The sequence below is a fragment of the Poecile atricapillus genome, chromosome 5 (assembly GCF_030490865.1).
Source record: "Poecile atricapillus isolate bPoeAtr1 chromosome 5, bPoeAtr1.hap1, whole genome shotgun sequence".
Taxonomy (NCBI): Eukaryota; Metazoa; Chordata; class Aves; order Passeriformes; family Paridae; genus Poecile; species Poecile atricapillus.
In genome coordinates, this window is record NC_081253.1 from 5,992,451 (window position 1) to 6,009,171 (window position 16,721).

The 16,721-nt window shown below is 40.4% G+C and overlaps 1 protein-coding gene across 1 annotated transcript in view; it reads right to left on the reverse strand.

Moving 5' to 3' along the window:
- Nucleotides 1-16,721, reverse strand: part of THSD7B (thrombospondin type 1 domain containing 7B) — a 241,363-nt gene that overhangs the window by 171,880 nt on the left and 52,762 nt on the right. Inside the window, exons 3-4 of the mRNA XM_058839930.1 lie at nucleotides 10,586-10,837; nucleotides 4,335-4,504 (exon numbers count right to left, since the gene is read on the reverse strand). Of these exons, the coding sequence (XP_058695913.1) occupies nucleotides 4,335-4,504; nucleotides 10,586-10,837 (422 nt within the window). The remainder of the gene's footprint in view (nucleotides 1-4,334; nucleotides 4,505-10,585; nucleotides 10,838-16,721) is intronic.

Consider the following 16,721-nt stretch of genomic DNA (forward strand, 5'->3'; position numbering starts at 1 on the left):
TCAGTTGTAAACAGACTAAAGGAGATTTTGCTGTTAGAGCTGGCAACACACAAGTTTATAAAAAAACAATATGATATAAAATGAACCAGGTGGAATTGCATCCTAAAAATAAAGCAAAAATTAGTATAGGCTGGGGAACTGCAGTGGAGTAAGTCAGGCAAGGTACTATGTCTACTAACAGGTAAGGATTGAATCTGTCTTTCAGAAGAAAGAAGAATATAAAAATAATAGAGACTTCTGTAAGAAATAGTTTTGCAGGGCAATACTAAAAGCTATCCAAAAATAATGAAGGCACAACTATGTGATGTACCTGCTACTGAAATTAAAGCTCAAATAAAAATAAATATATGGAGACAAATATGATAGAAAAACTCATTAACCAAAAAAAATGTAAACAAAACTTTAGAACCTTGTACAGGCATGAGAATTTTATGTGGATTTTCAGATGTAAAATAACAAAGATTAAGAAGATAGGAACCTGCAGTGATTTCTGGTGAGCAGGTAATATAAGATACATTTTATTATCCACATTTACTATGCTGAGTAAACAATAAAGAAGATTAAGGGAAGCAAAGCATTATTTCACAAAGGTCTTTTCAGTCTTATAATTAAAACTTAAGCAGACAGGCTCCAGAAACACTTTAAGAAAATTCAGAAAGCAAGAGGCAAATTGGATCTCATTCAAACAAGTAAAAAAGGAAGAATGTCAAGATATGTAAGGCACAAATTTTATGGAAGAATGACAGGGCAGACAGAACCCTAGTTAGAAAACTACAGAAAATATGGAAAGAGCAGTAATCCCAGTCACTAGAGACAGCAGGTAACTAGTTCAGAGAAGAGAGGAAATACTTCTGGAGTATTTTAAAAAGACTGCCATCTCCCAGACTACTCATAAAGAGATCCAGTTTCCAGATAAATCCTAAAAGCAAAATTAATTAGAGAACAGAAGGATACTCCCTGATCTTCAGAAAAGAAAGTTAAAAAGTCCTGAGTTAGAAGATTAAATCTAGGAACTACATACATTTATTAACTGTTTGAACATAAATACAGACACTAGTCCCAGATTCTAAGAGGAATTTTCATTCCCATATCACTGGAATAATTTATTGTGATTGAGAGGAGAGTTGTACTGGCAAACAAGGAGAGGTTTCATAAACAGATTGCCACGTAATATTCTTCCCTACCTTTTCCAGATGTCTTTTTTGTTGGTACACTGGGAATTGCTAGTCAGTGATATTCACCCAGATCAATTAAAATTTATTATGGGAAAATGCATTTCAGATAAAATTTCATAAAACCCAAAAAAATCTTATCTCTTTTTTGTAAACCCACTTACAGAAGAGAGGAAAGCATGTGTGTCCTATGGTAGCAGTATCTAGCTTTGAAAATAAGTTAAAGATGTGCATTTCTACTTTGCTTATAAGGGTTTTCATATGAGTGACCAGAGCTACTTTGAAAAAGAGGTACAACAGAAGGAGAGTCACCATTCCTACAGTTTGTTCCAGAAACATGATGTCCAGGCACAAGAATCAGGGAGTATCCAGAGCTGAAGGGCAGAAAGGGCTGTACCACAAGTTGCTCACTTGCATATTCTGTGCTACTTTCTGTGTAAAATGTGTCTCCTCTTTAAAAGAGACATCATTTCAAACATGCAGATTTGCCACTTCCATCTCTGGAATTACCAGATTACAACCTCTCTGCGAAAATTAAGCTTTATCAATTTAAACAAGTTAAATTCTTAAAATTCAGTGAGATACTTAAAAACAGCAAGATCTGTCGAAAGGTAATCATGCTAAAGTTCAGCCTAAATTTAAAAAAGCCTCACAAGTGGACTCCTTGGACAGAACAGTCAGCATTAAAACCAGCATAGTCTCTTCACTTACGTTACCTACACACACAGGAACACAGACCTCTGAAGCACACATCACTTTACACATTTACCAATTAAATTTAGCTGTAACAGCCTCAGAATGCAGGAATATTACCAAGGACTTCAGACTGCAAGATCTTCTTCCAAATACTCACATTAATAGTATGAACTTCCTCCTCAAGGTTTAAAAAACATATAACTTCACTTGGATCAAGACAGGGATTTCTTAGTTAGGTCACCTCTTGGGAGAGAAAAATATGAAATCTTATCAATGCATTTCTTAAAGTAATACCTGAGTGAGAATTTTCCATTTTCAGTATCTTCAAGTTGGAACCTTACAATCAAAATACAGAAAGAATTCAGTAGACTTAACCTTCTGAACAACTGATATATAGGGACTCAAGGAAACAGGTGCTCCCTTTCCAAACACACACATTTTAATAAAAGAAGAAATAGGTGGCAAGACTAAGCAAATAAAAAATGGGAGAGATATCCTTGGGGAATAAAAGAGCTTTGAGCAGTATGTATAAACATATCACAGATGGTACCTGTCTCCAACTAGGATTCAACATATTTTATCCCAGAATGCTGCTGGAGCGACCACGGGACAAAATCTTCTTTCACATATGTCATTGGGCCCAGGTCCAAATTCTCTTTGGAAGTAACCAGAAGAATAACAACAGTGATGGATGGTAATATCCCATTAGACTCGCTTGCTTGGTTCCTGAACGATCCCTTTAAGGACATTCAAGAGGTGAAGAAAGAAAAATTACTGTGCTTTTGATGGTAGCAGTTAGACACTATATTTGCTTATACATAGAGGATTAACTTCCTCATCTTCTCCTCATCACTGAAAAATTGGTACAATAAAAGGTGAGATGCCCTAGTGATGAATAAAAGTGTTCTGCCAGTTCTGATGGCCAGAAGAAAAAAAGCCAAAAATATGTAATTCCTTATTTATTCAAAGAACAAAAAGCAGTCAGCTAGTGAATGAGACACACTGAATAAAACTGGATGAGGAGGGATAATAAGGAAGGCTTTCCCTGTTTTCACTTGCATGTGACTGTGCTGCCAATAGATGGGATTTCACTACTGTACATCTGCACTTCTGCTTTGAAATTACAGTAACAGTTTATACCCTGTACAATTGCTCTGCACATCTGGGTTTTTTCAGCTGCCTATATGATTTTTTTATTTTTAAAGATTAGAAATGTAAATAAAAGGAAGAAGTATCCCAGGGTTTGGCTTTTTTTTTTTTTAGTTGAGGCGAGGGCTTGCAACTTTTAAGCTGAACTGAACTTTGAGCATGGGAAAAAGCTGCAGGTGAGTCATGCACTGGATATGCAGCACCACTGGCCATGAGACACATAAATGTTTAAGGAATTCAGAGGCACTCCTCTAGTCTTCCCAAGAAGTTCACAATTCTGACAAAGAATAAAGTGTGAATGAAGTCAGTTCAAGCTCTCTGCTCACCAGCCTGCCTCACAGTGGCTGCAAGGAACACAGGAATGCTCAGAAGGATGAACCAAGTCAATAAATGCCACACAGCTTTCATCAACAGCATTTTTCTGACTCTGAAAGTTCCCTGCATCACACACTTGTGTGGAACACGAGAGAGGGATTGTGTTGTGAGAGCAAAGGTGTGCCAGATGTCTGGGAGAGGTGAATCAGCCACTGTGCATGGACTGAATGGAGACTGAAACAGGTCTGGTTTACTGTAACCTCAGAGTCTGTGAGGGATGCTGGGACATACACTGGGCATCCGGGAAACACTTGATTCTCCTTTGTAAGTAAATAAATCTAAGACATAATATTGTGTTGCTATTATCTTACATCTCTGCTCAAAAACACATTCTGCAAGAGCACCACATTGAGTAAATAAAACAGCCTATGATGAATTATTCACTGTGAATCTGTAACTACTTATTATTCTTCTAAAGGAAATATAACTCACTTCCAGAGTCCAAAACCCATCTGTCTGCTCAAAAGCTGTGACAATATTATTTTTGCTTTCCCCTTCAAATCACAAGAAAGATTGTGTATCAATCTGAGGCACAGGCTAAAGCCATATCCGGAATGGTGTGTGACAACCTGTTTTATATTCTAAACTAAGACTACACTACAGATAAGTGCATTCAGCTACCAAGAGGCTGGGTTTCCTGATATATGACAGAGGAAGAAAAGTCAACTCCAAGCATAAATTAGTTCCTTCATCCTTTGCAACTCTCCCAACACAAGTGAACAACAGAATTGGCAGCAATTCATCGCAGGAGGTTGTGGCTCCTGGCAGTTCCTCAGGGCTTCCTCTGGTGCCGAGCAGTACCTCCCTGTGTGAGCATGGATACAAGGAGGGCATCAGCAAGCCAAAGGCTACCAGTGACTCCACACTATCTACTCTTTTCTTCCTGTTTCTCCTGCTCAAATCTACTCAGGCCAGCATTTCAGAGTGACCCTGCACACACACCCTCCTTCAGCCGGTGTGTCCCCAGTTCCACGACGATCTGGGCACAGTAGACCACCCGGGTTTGGATGCCACCTCCGCAGAGCCCTGCCTGCTTCTGGTGGTGAGGGTCCTGCTGGTCAAGGAGCAGAGACACTTGGCAAGCTTTCCACTCAGAAGTCCTCCAGGCAAACCTTTGGGAACAGAAAGAGAAGAGTAAAATGAGTTTTTGAAAGACTACAGGTAAGGGAGAGGTACTTTATTAGATGACAAAATACAATTGGTTTAATCTTTATAGCAGTACTTTCCTATCCAAAACAGGGAATGTTTGGAAACATTCTGAGTGTTATATTTACATAGGTTAAGTATGTGCTATTTGTCTGGAGCACTTGTGTAAAACTTTTGACAGAGCACCAATCTCCAAAGCCTTCTGAAACACTAAATCATCCTGACAGCACCTTTGAGCACAGTGTAAAAAATGAGTGAAGATTAAGAGGTTTGATTAAGTGTGAACAGTAGTTTTCAAACATGTCTCTCAAAGCACTAAACCACCCTTCTCTGCCAAGAGCTGAACACCTCTCTCTGAAATGCCCTTAACAGCTGAAATCCTACAGACGTCGACAGAGCTCCAAGCACTTGCAGCTTTTCCACAGGGGGCACCTTTCTACATGCCTAAGGTACTGCCAGTTCCTTCAGGGGATTGGCTAAAGCATCACAGTTAATTCCATTTTCCACAAGTTGTGATACACAGCAAGCTCTATACAAAAAATACTTTCATTCTATATTCCATTCACACCTAAAGAGCATTAAAGGCTTTCAAGGAATTATAACGTTTTGGGGCACAGGCAGGTGAATGCTGTACAGACAACAGTTGTTGGTGTGTACCAGCTTAAATGCCAAGAAGAACTTATTAAAACCACAGGGAAAACAGTGCTGTGTATCCGTGGAAAGCAGGATTTATCTCCCCATCACGACTGAAAATGTAGAGCATATTTCTAACACAACTGTTTCCACAGGCAGAGTTCGCTTTGATTCACAGGTCACAGTATGAGGGGAGTAAATAAGAGCCCAAAGTCTTCCCGAGCTTCCCAAACGCAAATCTTAGGCAATATTGTTTTTATAACCAATCTGTTCACACTTGTGCTGCTTTATGCCTCCACTCCTCTAAATTTCCTAGTTTACTTTTACCACAGAATCTTTGGGTTTTGTGTAATGTAAACGACGTAAAATAATTTCCTTCCTTTAGCCTCAAGACAAATGCTCTCTCCTTTTAGAGTAGATCCACAGTTGTTAAAACTACATATGTTCCTTAACTGCTGACTGATCACTGTAAACTCAAACACAGTGGGGTGCCTCTGCAGAAAAAGCTTTCCACATCATAATTCTGTGTGTTCTCCGCAGTACCTGCTCCTGACTACAGCTATGGCAAGCAAACCTGCATTTCAAAACTATATGAAAAATTAACACACTAATATGAGCATACATCAATGTTCTCCTAATTTATTTTGTGAATGATTTTTTTTTTATTAGCTCCAAAGCACTTCCAAATCTTGTAATGTATTCACGGAAAATATTTGTGAATACTGCCAATTACTTGCATTTACAGGTACTGTTCAGATGAGCTGTCATGATCTCTTAAATAACTCACAGCATCTTTTGCACATCTGGATACATTCACAGGGTTCATTACCCCTAAAGAAAATAATAAAGAACACACTTTTCACATGACAAGTATCAAGTACCTAACTCCCACAACATATAAAGCACAACCATGAATTCTTCTTCCTGTTAGCTCCTTCTGGGAATTCCTAATCCCATTTCTTGGGCCTGCAGTGTTAAATGTAACAATAAAGACAATGAAAAGTGCTCTTCATCAAACACTGGGTGAAGAAGATTCTTCCTCCACATCCCTTCAGTACTCTGTTCTTTCCAGGTCTACTTTTGAAAATAAAATCTTAAATACAGAACACATGCATCTTTCTGCAGCCATGAAAATAGTTTGTTTTAAGGAAGTATTTCTCAAAGCAAAAAATTGACTGAGGTAAAACTCATTATCAATATCTGGCTTAGGAAGTCAGCTGTGAACTCTGGATCCTAAAGACTCATTTCCAGAGGTGTGAGCATCTGCTTCTTCTATTCAGTGTGAGCTGCGGGAGTTAACACCTATGAAAATTAGGCCATCGGTGATTAAAATTATGCAAAATAACTAAATCTGAGCTCAGAGAGATAATTAAACTTCATCAACTCCTGAATCTATAAAAAAAAAAAAAATTCCCTTTATATATTCTCCCAGAGTAACTTGTGTGTGAGCAGTGAGCAAGGACAGCTCTTGGTGCTCTGCCAGCACTGCTGGCACCAGCCCCAAGCCTCAGCCCTGTCTGCTCTTACCTGTACCTGTCCTCAGCTGCCCAGCTCCAAAAACAAATCCTGACCTCCAGGCATTAAAAGGGACACATTTTCATCACCATTAACAAGCCCACCAGGAGGTCAAAGGGCTGAAGGGTAGCATTGCTTCCACTCCCCAAGTATAACTGCTGAGCCTTCTAGCACAGCTCACTGCACTTCCTCTCCAGTCTTTACTACTTAATGCCTTATCTTTAATTTGGGCATAATAAACCTCATTTACAACGTAGTACCATCACACCTGTATCTCAGCCATAAGCCTTCTTAAAAAAATCAAGTCTTAAAACATGTCCATTTTCCATCATTTAACTTCTGAAAAGCTTTGAATTTCCAACAAAGCAAAGAGAGTTTTTGCTATATCCCTGTCTCGTAACATAGCAACCATAACTAAAATGAATGATATGAAGACATAATCATAATTCTGGAAAATCTATCTATTCCCAGCGAACATGAAAGCGACACATCAAGGATAAGAAAGATACAATACATTGTTTTAAAACTGATGACTCAGTGACAGTTATGAAACAAACAAGGGCTCAATATCTTTCCGATTTATGGTAACCTCATGGTCTCTTTAGTCTATAGGACTTATTCTCTTAGTGTTTACACAAGTTTTAAACCTGTATATACCCATTCACTTTAATTGAACTATCCCAAATTTATATCATAATAAAAGAAAGTAGAATCACCTCCTATGTGTTTAAGCTTTTTAAGCACTTAATCCTTTCAGAACAAATAACCAAAGGTAAAACAAAGCACAAAGCTCTAGAGTCTTACATGCAGTTAAAATGTTTTATCTTCTTGCATTTAGACTATTGATTATAGATGTTATTGTAAACTTCAGCCATAAAATTAAAAGCCCTTCCCATTTAACAGCAAATTTACACCTGTGTCACCTACCTGTGATGGGACCTTTAACTTGGAGCTTTGCCACGGGCATAGAGTTTATATTTAACTGAGCAGTTCTGAGGCTTAAAGTATTTTTGTCATCTCTGGATCCTTTTAGGAGACTGGAATATAACTTCACCCACCTCTCTCTGTGGAGCACAACTCTGCAAGTGCTACCCCTTTAGCTGCTGCTTTTTTATGTCAGTGGATGAAGCCCATACTATGTACCTTCATTCAGTCATGAGGTGCTCTCTGCCTCTGCATTAAAAAACAGCCTCTAGAAAATCATAAAATCCCAGATCGATTTGGGCTGGAAGAGACCTTGAAGATCACCTCATTCCAACCCCCTGCCAAGGGCACAGACACCTTCCACCATCCCAAGTTGCTCCAAGCCCCATCCAGCCTGGCCTTGGACACTTCCAGGGCTGGAGAAGCCACAACTTTGTTGGGCAAGCTATGCCAGCAACTTACCACCCTCACAATGAAGAATTTCTTCCTAATAGTCTTCTAAATACAATATTATTTTTTTCCTAATCCCATTCCTTCTGTTCAGCGACTTGTTCTGGTCTGTGTCCTAGCCCATTTTCTTTGCTGTGGCTGAAGCATGCTCTGGAAAATTCTTGCCCTAAAATAAAGCTGAAGGAAAGACTTGACTTCTTGTTTCCAAATCAACCTAAAAAAAAAGAGATTTCTAGGAACTGGGAAAGTAAACAGGAGTCTCACCTTAAAGGATTTAAAATCTAATCTGATTAGGCAAACAGAAAAAAAGGAGTGGTTTGTGTTGAGACCAGATAAATGAAGGATGTTGTAAGCTTTTACTTCTGCTAGTGAAGCTCCTTAAATTCATCATCTCCTTTTAAGGGGAAGAAAGAAAAGATCACTGCAAATCACAGATAAAGTGGCATATATTTAAGTGGGGGGAAAAAGGTATAATATTTCTAGGTTTTACCCTGCAAATAGAATGTGGTCAAATCAGGAGAATAGGAGTATCTAAGGTTTCCTGTATTATTTCACAGGGATTAACACTACATCTCTCTATGTCTGGAAAGCTACTCCAGTAGCTCAGTCACCAATTCCCAAGGACCAAGACCAAATCACCAGGCTGCAAACTGAAACATCAACCAATAGCAACCTTTACCAGCTGCTGAAACCTAAATAACATACGTATTTTAATTCTGTTCATTAATACAAAATCCTGGTCCCCACAGCCTTACATTCAGTAGACACACAGCACGTACTGCAATATTATGGATTTTCATTCTGGCTTGTTTCTTTATACTGAGTGAATCAATCAAAGTCTAGTAACCAGGCACTGCTGTAAAATTCTTCTGCACAGTGTGAGAAGGTCATAGCCTACCACCTGCATTTTGAGATATTACATCCCTAGAAATAACAATTAACTAAATACCAGAGTTGTACTTTTTAATATTTTCAGCTAAGTGGCTCTATTAACCTGTAAGTTTAATGTTATTTTTCTGAGCTAGCACATCAGAGTTCATCCTCACTCATGCAGACATTGCCCCAGAGGCGTTGCCGCAAGGTAGGGAGGCAAAATGGGATAAGAAAGGCTTCAGGAGTTCACAGCCTCATGAAAACCTGGGCACAGCAGAAATACACTGAAAGAACAACAGATTTCCTTCTACAGAGAGAGAGGCACCTACAAAAACTATCAGTGGTTTGCAGGTTCTCACCTTTAGGGCTCTCCTGGCTCTACAGAACCGTTTGCCCTTCAATACAGTGCAATGTCAAAAAGGGGAAGTGAGAAACCAGGGACAGAGCCACGTCTGTTCACTCCCTGATTAACTTCCAGCCAGTCTCCCCCAATCAGGTGTCACCTGCACCCACGCTCCTGTACAAAATCAGCAAGACAATGTGTTAATCTATTGTCTTTGAAATTGATGTGCACTTGGGCAGGAGCAAAAATCACTCTGTAAGAGCCTTTCCGTAGGATGTAATCAAGAAACAGAATACTTTTTTTATACTTCCTCTCTTCTGCTGGCAGGGTGCATAAAAATGATCAGCATTTGATTTTGAATGAGCCCAGTGATACAGAGACACTTTTACAGGTGATGCCTTCCTAAGAAATGTATCTTGCAAAGGCTTTATAGAAGGTTTTGGCATTATCTGGCAAAAGCCCCAGAAACTCATGACTTGAGCGCTCCTATGAAACACACTCATTCACAGAGAGGGAGATTTTGCTGCATGCATATAAAATTCTATCAATCCCAAAGCATTTTACAGTCAATCTCAGAATATGTCACACAAAGAATCAAGCAATATTTTATTTTCTTTGCAAAGCACACTATCAAGTTCCTCTTAGGAGCTTAGCCTGGCCTAGGCTTAGCCTGGCCAAGCATAATGGCATGGGCTTGCAGACCAGAAAGGTGAGATCCTCTCCTTCACGCCACAAACCAAACAAGCTCTCAGGGACTGCAAATTTTCCCATTTCAAGAAGCACACAGAGGGAAGCTGAGTAAAGTCCAAGATATTACCTCCAAGAAGTTCCTATCTTCCTTAAGCAAGACTGGGATTTTTTTATGGGGAGATGAAGAGGAATCATTAAATCTTATGCAAAAATTGCAATTTTAAAGCTAATAAAAGCTCAGCTGTGGAGACCTCACCAGTTTCTGCACAGCTGATAAAATTCTCTGAAACAGCAATCAGTACAAAAGCCCTATGAGAGAACAAGAGCAACTGCTCACAGTTTTTAAAATATGAAAATGCAAACTGTAGTGGGTGTAATTCAAATTTATTTCTACACATAACCGTAGTTATTGTAACAGTAATAATTAAAATAGCACCAATTAGAAGAGTATTACTGACAATAAATAATACCACTAATCACAGCTAACAATGACCGAGTCGATGATTTCTCAGGCACAGAGTAAGCACCGCATGCAACCCCCTCCATGCACAAGCCCAGCAGGGAGGATCTGCAGGGGCTTCTTCACTTCCAAAACCTGGGAGAGAAGCTGTGGCCATACCTGGGGCAGGGCTGCAGCGGTGCCTTCCCTCCTCCACTGCACGCTTCCCTCTGCTCCAGCTCTGGGCACGGCTTCCCGGTGCCCATGGGCACGCTCCGCACGCTGCGGCTCCGGCTCCGGAGCCCCGGGGCGAGGCTGCCCCAGCCACAGCTGCGCGAGCAGGGGCTCCATGGGGACCACTCGGACGTGGTGCAGTCCTTGGGGATGACACAGGACCTGGAGGTCACGGGGACAGGGTCTTGCAGGCAGAGGCTGTGGTAAGAACACAGTACAACAGCTGAGGAAGTCTTGCTTAATGGATTTCTTTTTCAAGCCAAACTCCCCAAAAAGAAATCCATGGTCATTCAATCAGAAGATGTACATCAACATCAGTGCAACAGAAATAAGAGAAGTTCTAATACAGGGCATATTACACATTTCCAATGAGCTCTGGGTGCAAACTTGCAATCTGAGTACTTTTTAAAATAATATATCTCATTTATATCAAGTCAAAACAGATGCACAAGGCATTATATTTGCTCCTGTGTAGCTAGAATTTCACAGTTTGTCCTATATGGAAAACAAAATCCAAGCCCAAGAGAAATACTGGCACTGGTAACCATTCTAGCATCCCACACACAGGACTAGATGTCATCCATTCATTCATCCATCAATCCATCCTGCTGAGCAACTCTGCTCTTTTAAACAGTAATTAATCCCACACTAATAAGAAAGGTCTCAGTTCCATGAGGCTGTTATCAAACATGTGCTGTCAAACAAGGTCAAAGGGTTTTCCAACCTGACAAACAACCAGAGACCCAGGAATGCTGCAACTGGGGTTGGACTTTGGGACTCAATTATTCCACCTGACATCAGGACACAATCTCATTCATTCTGTAACATATCAAGACACCATCCTAGGCCAAATACAATGTGAAACCAAATTCTAAGGGATACCAACTGATGAGATTTGGTACCAAGATACTAAATCCCAGAATAACATTTTGAAAAGTCCCAAAGCTACAACATCTTCTGACTTCTGCACAGTGTTACATGGACAATCCAAATTGGCCTCCGAAATTAAGACCACACCTGATGAACTCAGTGTGAACTCTAATCTTTCTTCTCCAGCCTCAGCTGCTTGTGGTCAAGCTTTTGCCAACTGTAAGGAGCAAGCACAGGTACACTTAAAAGGTGTGAAATCCAGAGCTGCTCCCAGGGGAGCAGCCATTCCCTTTCCTGCTATTCCTTACAGCACAGTTTGGCCAGCCTATCTCCCCCTCTAAAGAAAACAGACTGGGACAATCATGTCAGGATTGCTGGGCAGCCTCATGGGGGGAGCAGAGAAGATAAAGGGCATTCACTCCCTTCTCCAGTCTAGAAATTGGTCCTCTTTTCACATAGGTCAACAGGAACATTCCCATTGAAACACATCAAGTGTGACTAGACCCTCAACCACCAGCAAAATAAAGCATTTAGTGGCTTCTATTTGAACTTCAAAGTAAACCAAAGAAAATGGTAACAACTTTTAGTCTCAATTTCTTCACCCAGAATAAAACTCAGTAATCTCACAGGTGCTGCAAGGATGACTTTACTGAAGTTTACTTAAACAACTTTAACAAGTACAAACAGCCTGTGATATAGCCCCCTCAAAATGAAATTATAGTTGCTTACAATTGAAAAACATTTCATTTCTCTATTACAAGTCAAATGGAACTGATTACAAAGCTGTCTCTGATATAAAATATCAGTTCTATCAAAAGCCTCTGGAAAGTAATAATCATTATATATGTACTTACTAACCCAGGGATTTGAGTAGTTTTTTTGAACATTAAGTTAGGTGCAGTCACGTGAATGGTCACTTTACTTCCTTTTTAATATTTTTTCAACAGGGCAGCCACCCATGTCAAAACATGAAGAAGGAAGAATAATTTCTCATATTGAGTAGATAAAACAATACCACATAAGACACTGCCCTAACTGATGGTATCAAAAAAACTCAAGTTTATCCAAGAACATAGAATTGCAGGGGGGAGGGGAGGGGTAACTGATCTTACTTTTTGAAGTGATCAAAACTCCCCATTCAGATACAGTGTGAATAGAAAAATCCACTTTTGGGGTTGCACCACTGAAAAAGAGATTTTAGTCCTGCCTGATCTTTACTGAAACACCAAATACAATGTAGCCTTTAAAAATCTGGATTGGAGTCTTGGTTCAAATGATCTTTGCCAGTCCCAGTTCTTAGCCAGACAACACCTCCCATAATGGATTCTCCAAACCTGTGCCAACACTGGCTGAGAAAGCCATCCCTGCCCAGAAATCACCTTGCACTGGCAAAAGCCTTTGCCAGAGGCTGAATAGCTGTTTCCTTCCCTGAAAATCCTCCCCACTGCTCCTGCTATAAAAGGCAAAATGCTAACTTTGTTGACCTCAAGGTGAATGCGACATGGAACTGGCAATTTCCATCCTGTTCAAGTAGGCTTTTGAGGGAGAATTACAAGCAACTGCTGAACAGAAAGAAAATTAATTAACTTGTACCTACTCACTCAGAGCCTCCAAGTCAAATTAATTGTGACACCGAGCAACACAAAGACAAATGTAAAAACACTCTTTTGCATGAAATTCAGACACAGCCTTTCATGTCGCAGATGTACTTAGGACGATCTGATACAGATAAAGCCCAGACCTGTGAGACACTCGCTGATCTGAGGCTGCAAACCAGACACGGATTTGTGCTGCTGTGGCTGTGTCCAAACCAGCAGGGACAGGAAAGAGGATCTGGGGACAGGTATCAGTCCTGTTTTTAAACTGACTTTGGACATACTAATGTCTCAGGTTAGATCTTCTGCTTGGGGGTCGACCTGGAAAGTATGATGCAGTAAAGTACTTACACAACTGATGCTTTTTTCTGTGTTACATGCTTGGATTGACAGTGTAAAACCACAGGAATTGTTTCTCAGCCCACGCTGCGGTGCCTGTGGCGTAGGATGGATCCATTAGTGAGCAGCCAGCAGCAGCACAGAGCCCAGCTCGCTCAAGTGGCACAGTGCCCTCTGAGCCTCTCGAGTGCTGAACAGCAATAAACCACTTATTAAAGAAACACAAAACACTAAACCATAGGAAACCCACTCATGTCTCTTTCACACTCACAGAGTCCTGAAAAAGAACAGCAAAGGAGGAGGGAAAGCAGCCCTGGGTACTATCCTGACTGTGCAGCTCCCTGTGGCTGTGTCACTTCAGGCTGCTGCCCGCTGAGCAGTACCATCCATCTCCAGCCACACACACACCCAGGAGACACAGGAATTGTGCAGCCCCGAGCTGAACCACACCACCTTCTGCTCTGGACAAAAGCAACACACCAAAAATGGCATTTCCCAACAGCTCTACCTGTGCTCATGCCCTGCAGTCACAGAGCCATCACATCCACCACGTGGGAATGAGAGGGAACAGGTCCATCAGCTGGAAAAAGCAGCAACACCACCCAGGAGCCATGCACCAGTAAATCAGGCTGGGCACAGCACAGGAGTCACCTCTGCCTTCCCTTCCCAACTGTTCCAGGACCACAGGCAAATGCATTTCCTTACATTACAGGATGAGACAGGCGGTTATTGTTAAACCTTTCACACTGAAAGGATCATCTGCAAAGTAATTAGGTACACTAAGAAGCTGTCACCATGGCCATGCTGCTGGCACAGAGGCAGCACCAGGAGGACAGGGTACCACCTCCACAGCCAGGCTCAGGAAGGCTCCCGGGAAGTGTCATGCCTGACCAGGGAACTCATGTTCAAACCCACGTGCTGCAGAGCAAGATAATCCTGAATTGAGCTGAGTTAACAACCCATTTCCATTTTTTCTTTTCTTTAGCAGTGTCTCCTATTCTGTAATCAAAGACCTACAGGCTGCTGGAATACACACTACCTGCTCTTTGCACTTGGCCTATAATATTAAAGTCCAAAATGGACAGAGTCTTGCCATGTTTCCAACAGCATCAAAACATTTATTTCCCTTAGAAATTGACAATCAGTGTTAATAGGCACACTTCTGAGAATTCCTAATGTATTTTTACGGTTTTCAAGTGCTGCCAGGGCTCTTTCAGATACCATATATTTAATCTGTGCAGCAGAGGTTTCTTTGGCAGAAGAAACATCAGCCCCTTCTGCACCAGGGTGGTGAAGACAGGGAATATTTATTTGCCTGCCATCCAACTAACCTAAGGGAAAGGGATCTGGAAGACCTATAATCCAAACAAACATTAGTAAAGATGTCAAAGTTTTGGTGTTTCCAGAACTTAATGCGCCAGATCCTCTGTTTTAATTAAAAATAAGTGCTGGCTTCCATTTGCACTACATTGGCAGACTCTGAGATCTTGGGGCTACAGAGGCAGCTGCCTCCCAGCACAGCCTGGAAACAGGAGAAAAAACAGTTACTATTGGACACCACTTCTAAAATCATCAAACCATGGAATCATTAAGGTTAGAAGAGACCTCTAAGATCATCGAGTCCAACTGTCAACCTGGCACTGCCAGGTCCACCACTAAACCATATCCCCAGGTGCCACATCCACACACATTTTGAACCATCCCCCTGAGAAGCCTATTCCTGACCATTAAAATGTGACTCATGCAAATCAAAAAAGCCATCACTGCTCCTTTGTTTCTTGTGCTTTTAAATAAAAGCAAAAGAAATGAGAGACAAAACTTTTGAAAAGAACATTAGAAAATAAAATATCCTTCTTCTCTAACGTCTCAGGGATTTGCTTTCAAGCCTGAGCAGTGAGGCTTGATTCCTACATCTGCCAGGAGGAATGTGAACATAGAAGTCCTCTCCCGGAATCACAACCATCAAATAGCATTTTACAGCACAGCATTTTCACCTCAGGACTTCAGAATTTTGTATTCATCCAGAGAACAGAAGAATGTCAACACTGAAACTGCAAATATTTTTTTTTCCTAAAAATGTACAACAGCAAAGTGGTTAAGCACAATCCACTAGGAAATGGATAATGGAAATTTAAATTACAGAGGCAAATAAAGGAGTTGAATGCTACTCCACCTCCGCCTTGACAGATGGGTTGTCCCTTGACTGAGTTTGACCTGAATTTTCACTTACAAAGTAAAGTAAACAGAAACCTAAATCCAACTCTATTATATCACTGTTGTCATTTTACACTCAGAATGAAGAGTTTAAGAAATATGTACATAAAAGTCTCCTAATCCAAATAATAATAATAATAATAAAAAAGGCCTTATAACTGTTTGTTCCTGACTTTACCTTGTCAGTATGCTTAGTTGAGCACACTTGAGGTTAGAAAATCAGGTTAAATTTATTTAGAATTTCAATGTCTAACTATGCACATTTATTTTACTAAACTGCAATTTTATGTCTAACCTAAACAACCTTTTATTTAAAAGAAAAAAAAAAAAAAAAGCAAGGAAATCAAGTGCCTTTGTCCCATTCTGTAGATTTTTACAACTGTGATGAGACAGGAAAACAAAAAGAGCAGAATTTTCTTTCACATTCATTTCTTGCATCTTTTTCAGAGATTTTTTTTTTTTAATGCATGGAACTGCTTATGTTTGAATCTGTTATTGGATGTAAGGCTTAAGGCGAAACTGAAACATTTTTCTGAACTAAAATGAAACCTGGATTCTATCTGAAATAGTATGAAAAAAAATCCAACTTTTTAAACAAAGCCTTTAAAAGGTCCAAATCAGATCCATAGCACCATTCTATTTTGATGTTATTCCTTTTATTTTCATGAATATAACATTTCTACACCAAAACAGTTTCTGAACAAAAGTGGCTCTGTCTCGAAGCCTACTGATGTTTGGCTGTTCAATTGTCATTTCAGGTGTTTTCAAAAAGGTCTGTCCCTCCCTTTCCTCTTCCTTTGTTCCTTTTCCTTCTCTTTTGAGAAATGTGGACCCTCCAGACTGAAAAGGCATTTTATCAAAAATATTCCCATCTGTGTTTCCCTGACACAGCACATCCAGTCTTCCACAGGCTTATGCTCCTCTCCAAGTAAGAGAGAGTTACTTATGGCCCTGCAGTCAGACACCAGTAAATTAAACAACCTTGGTAATAAATTAGGTATCTTCTCATTATAAATTAGGAGGCAGGATGAGGATGTGGCCCCTCTCCTCTGGTGGTCCTTGGT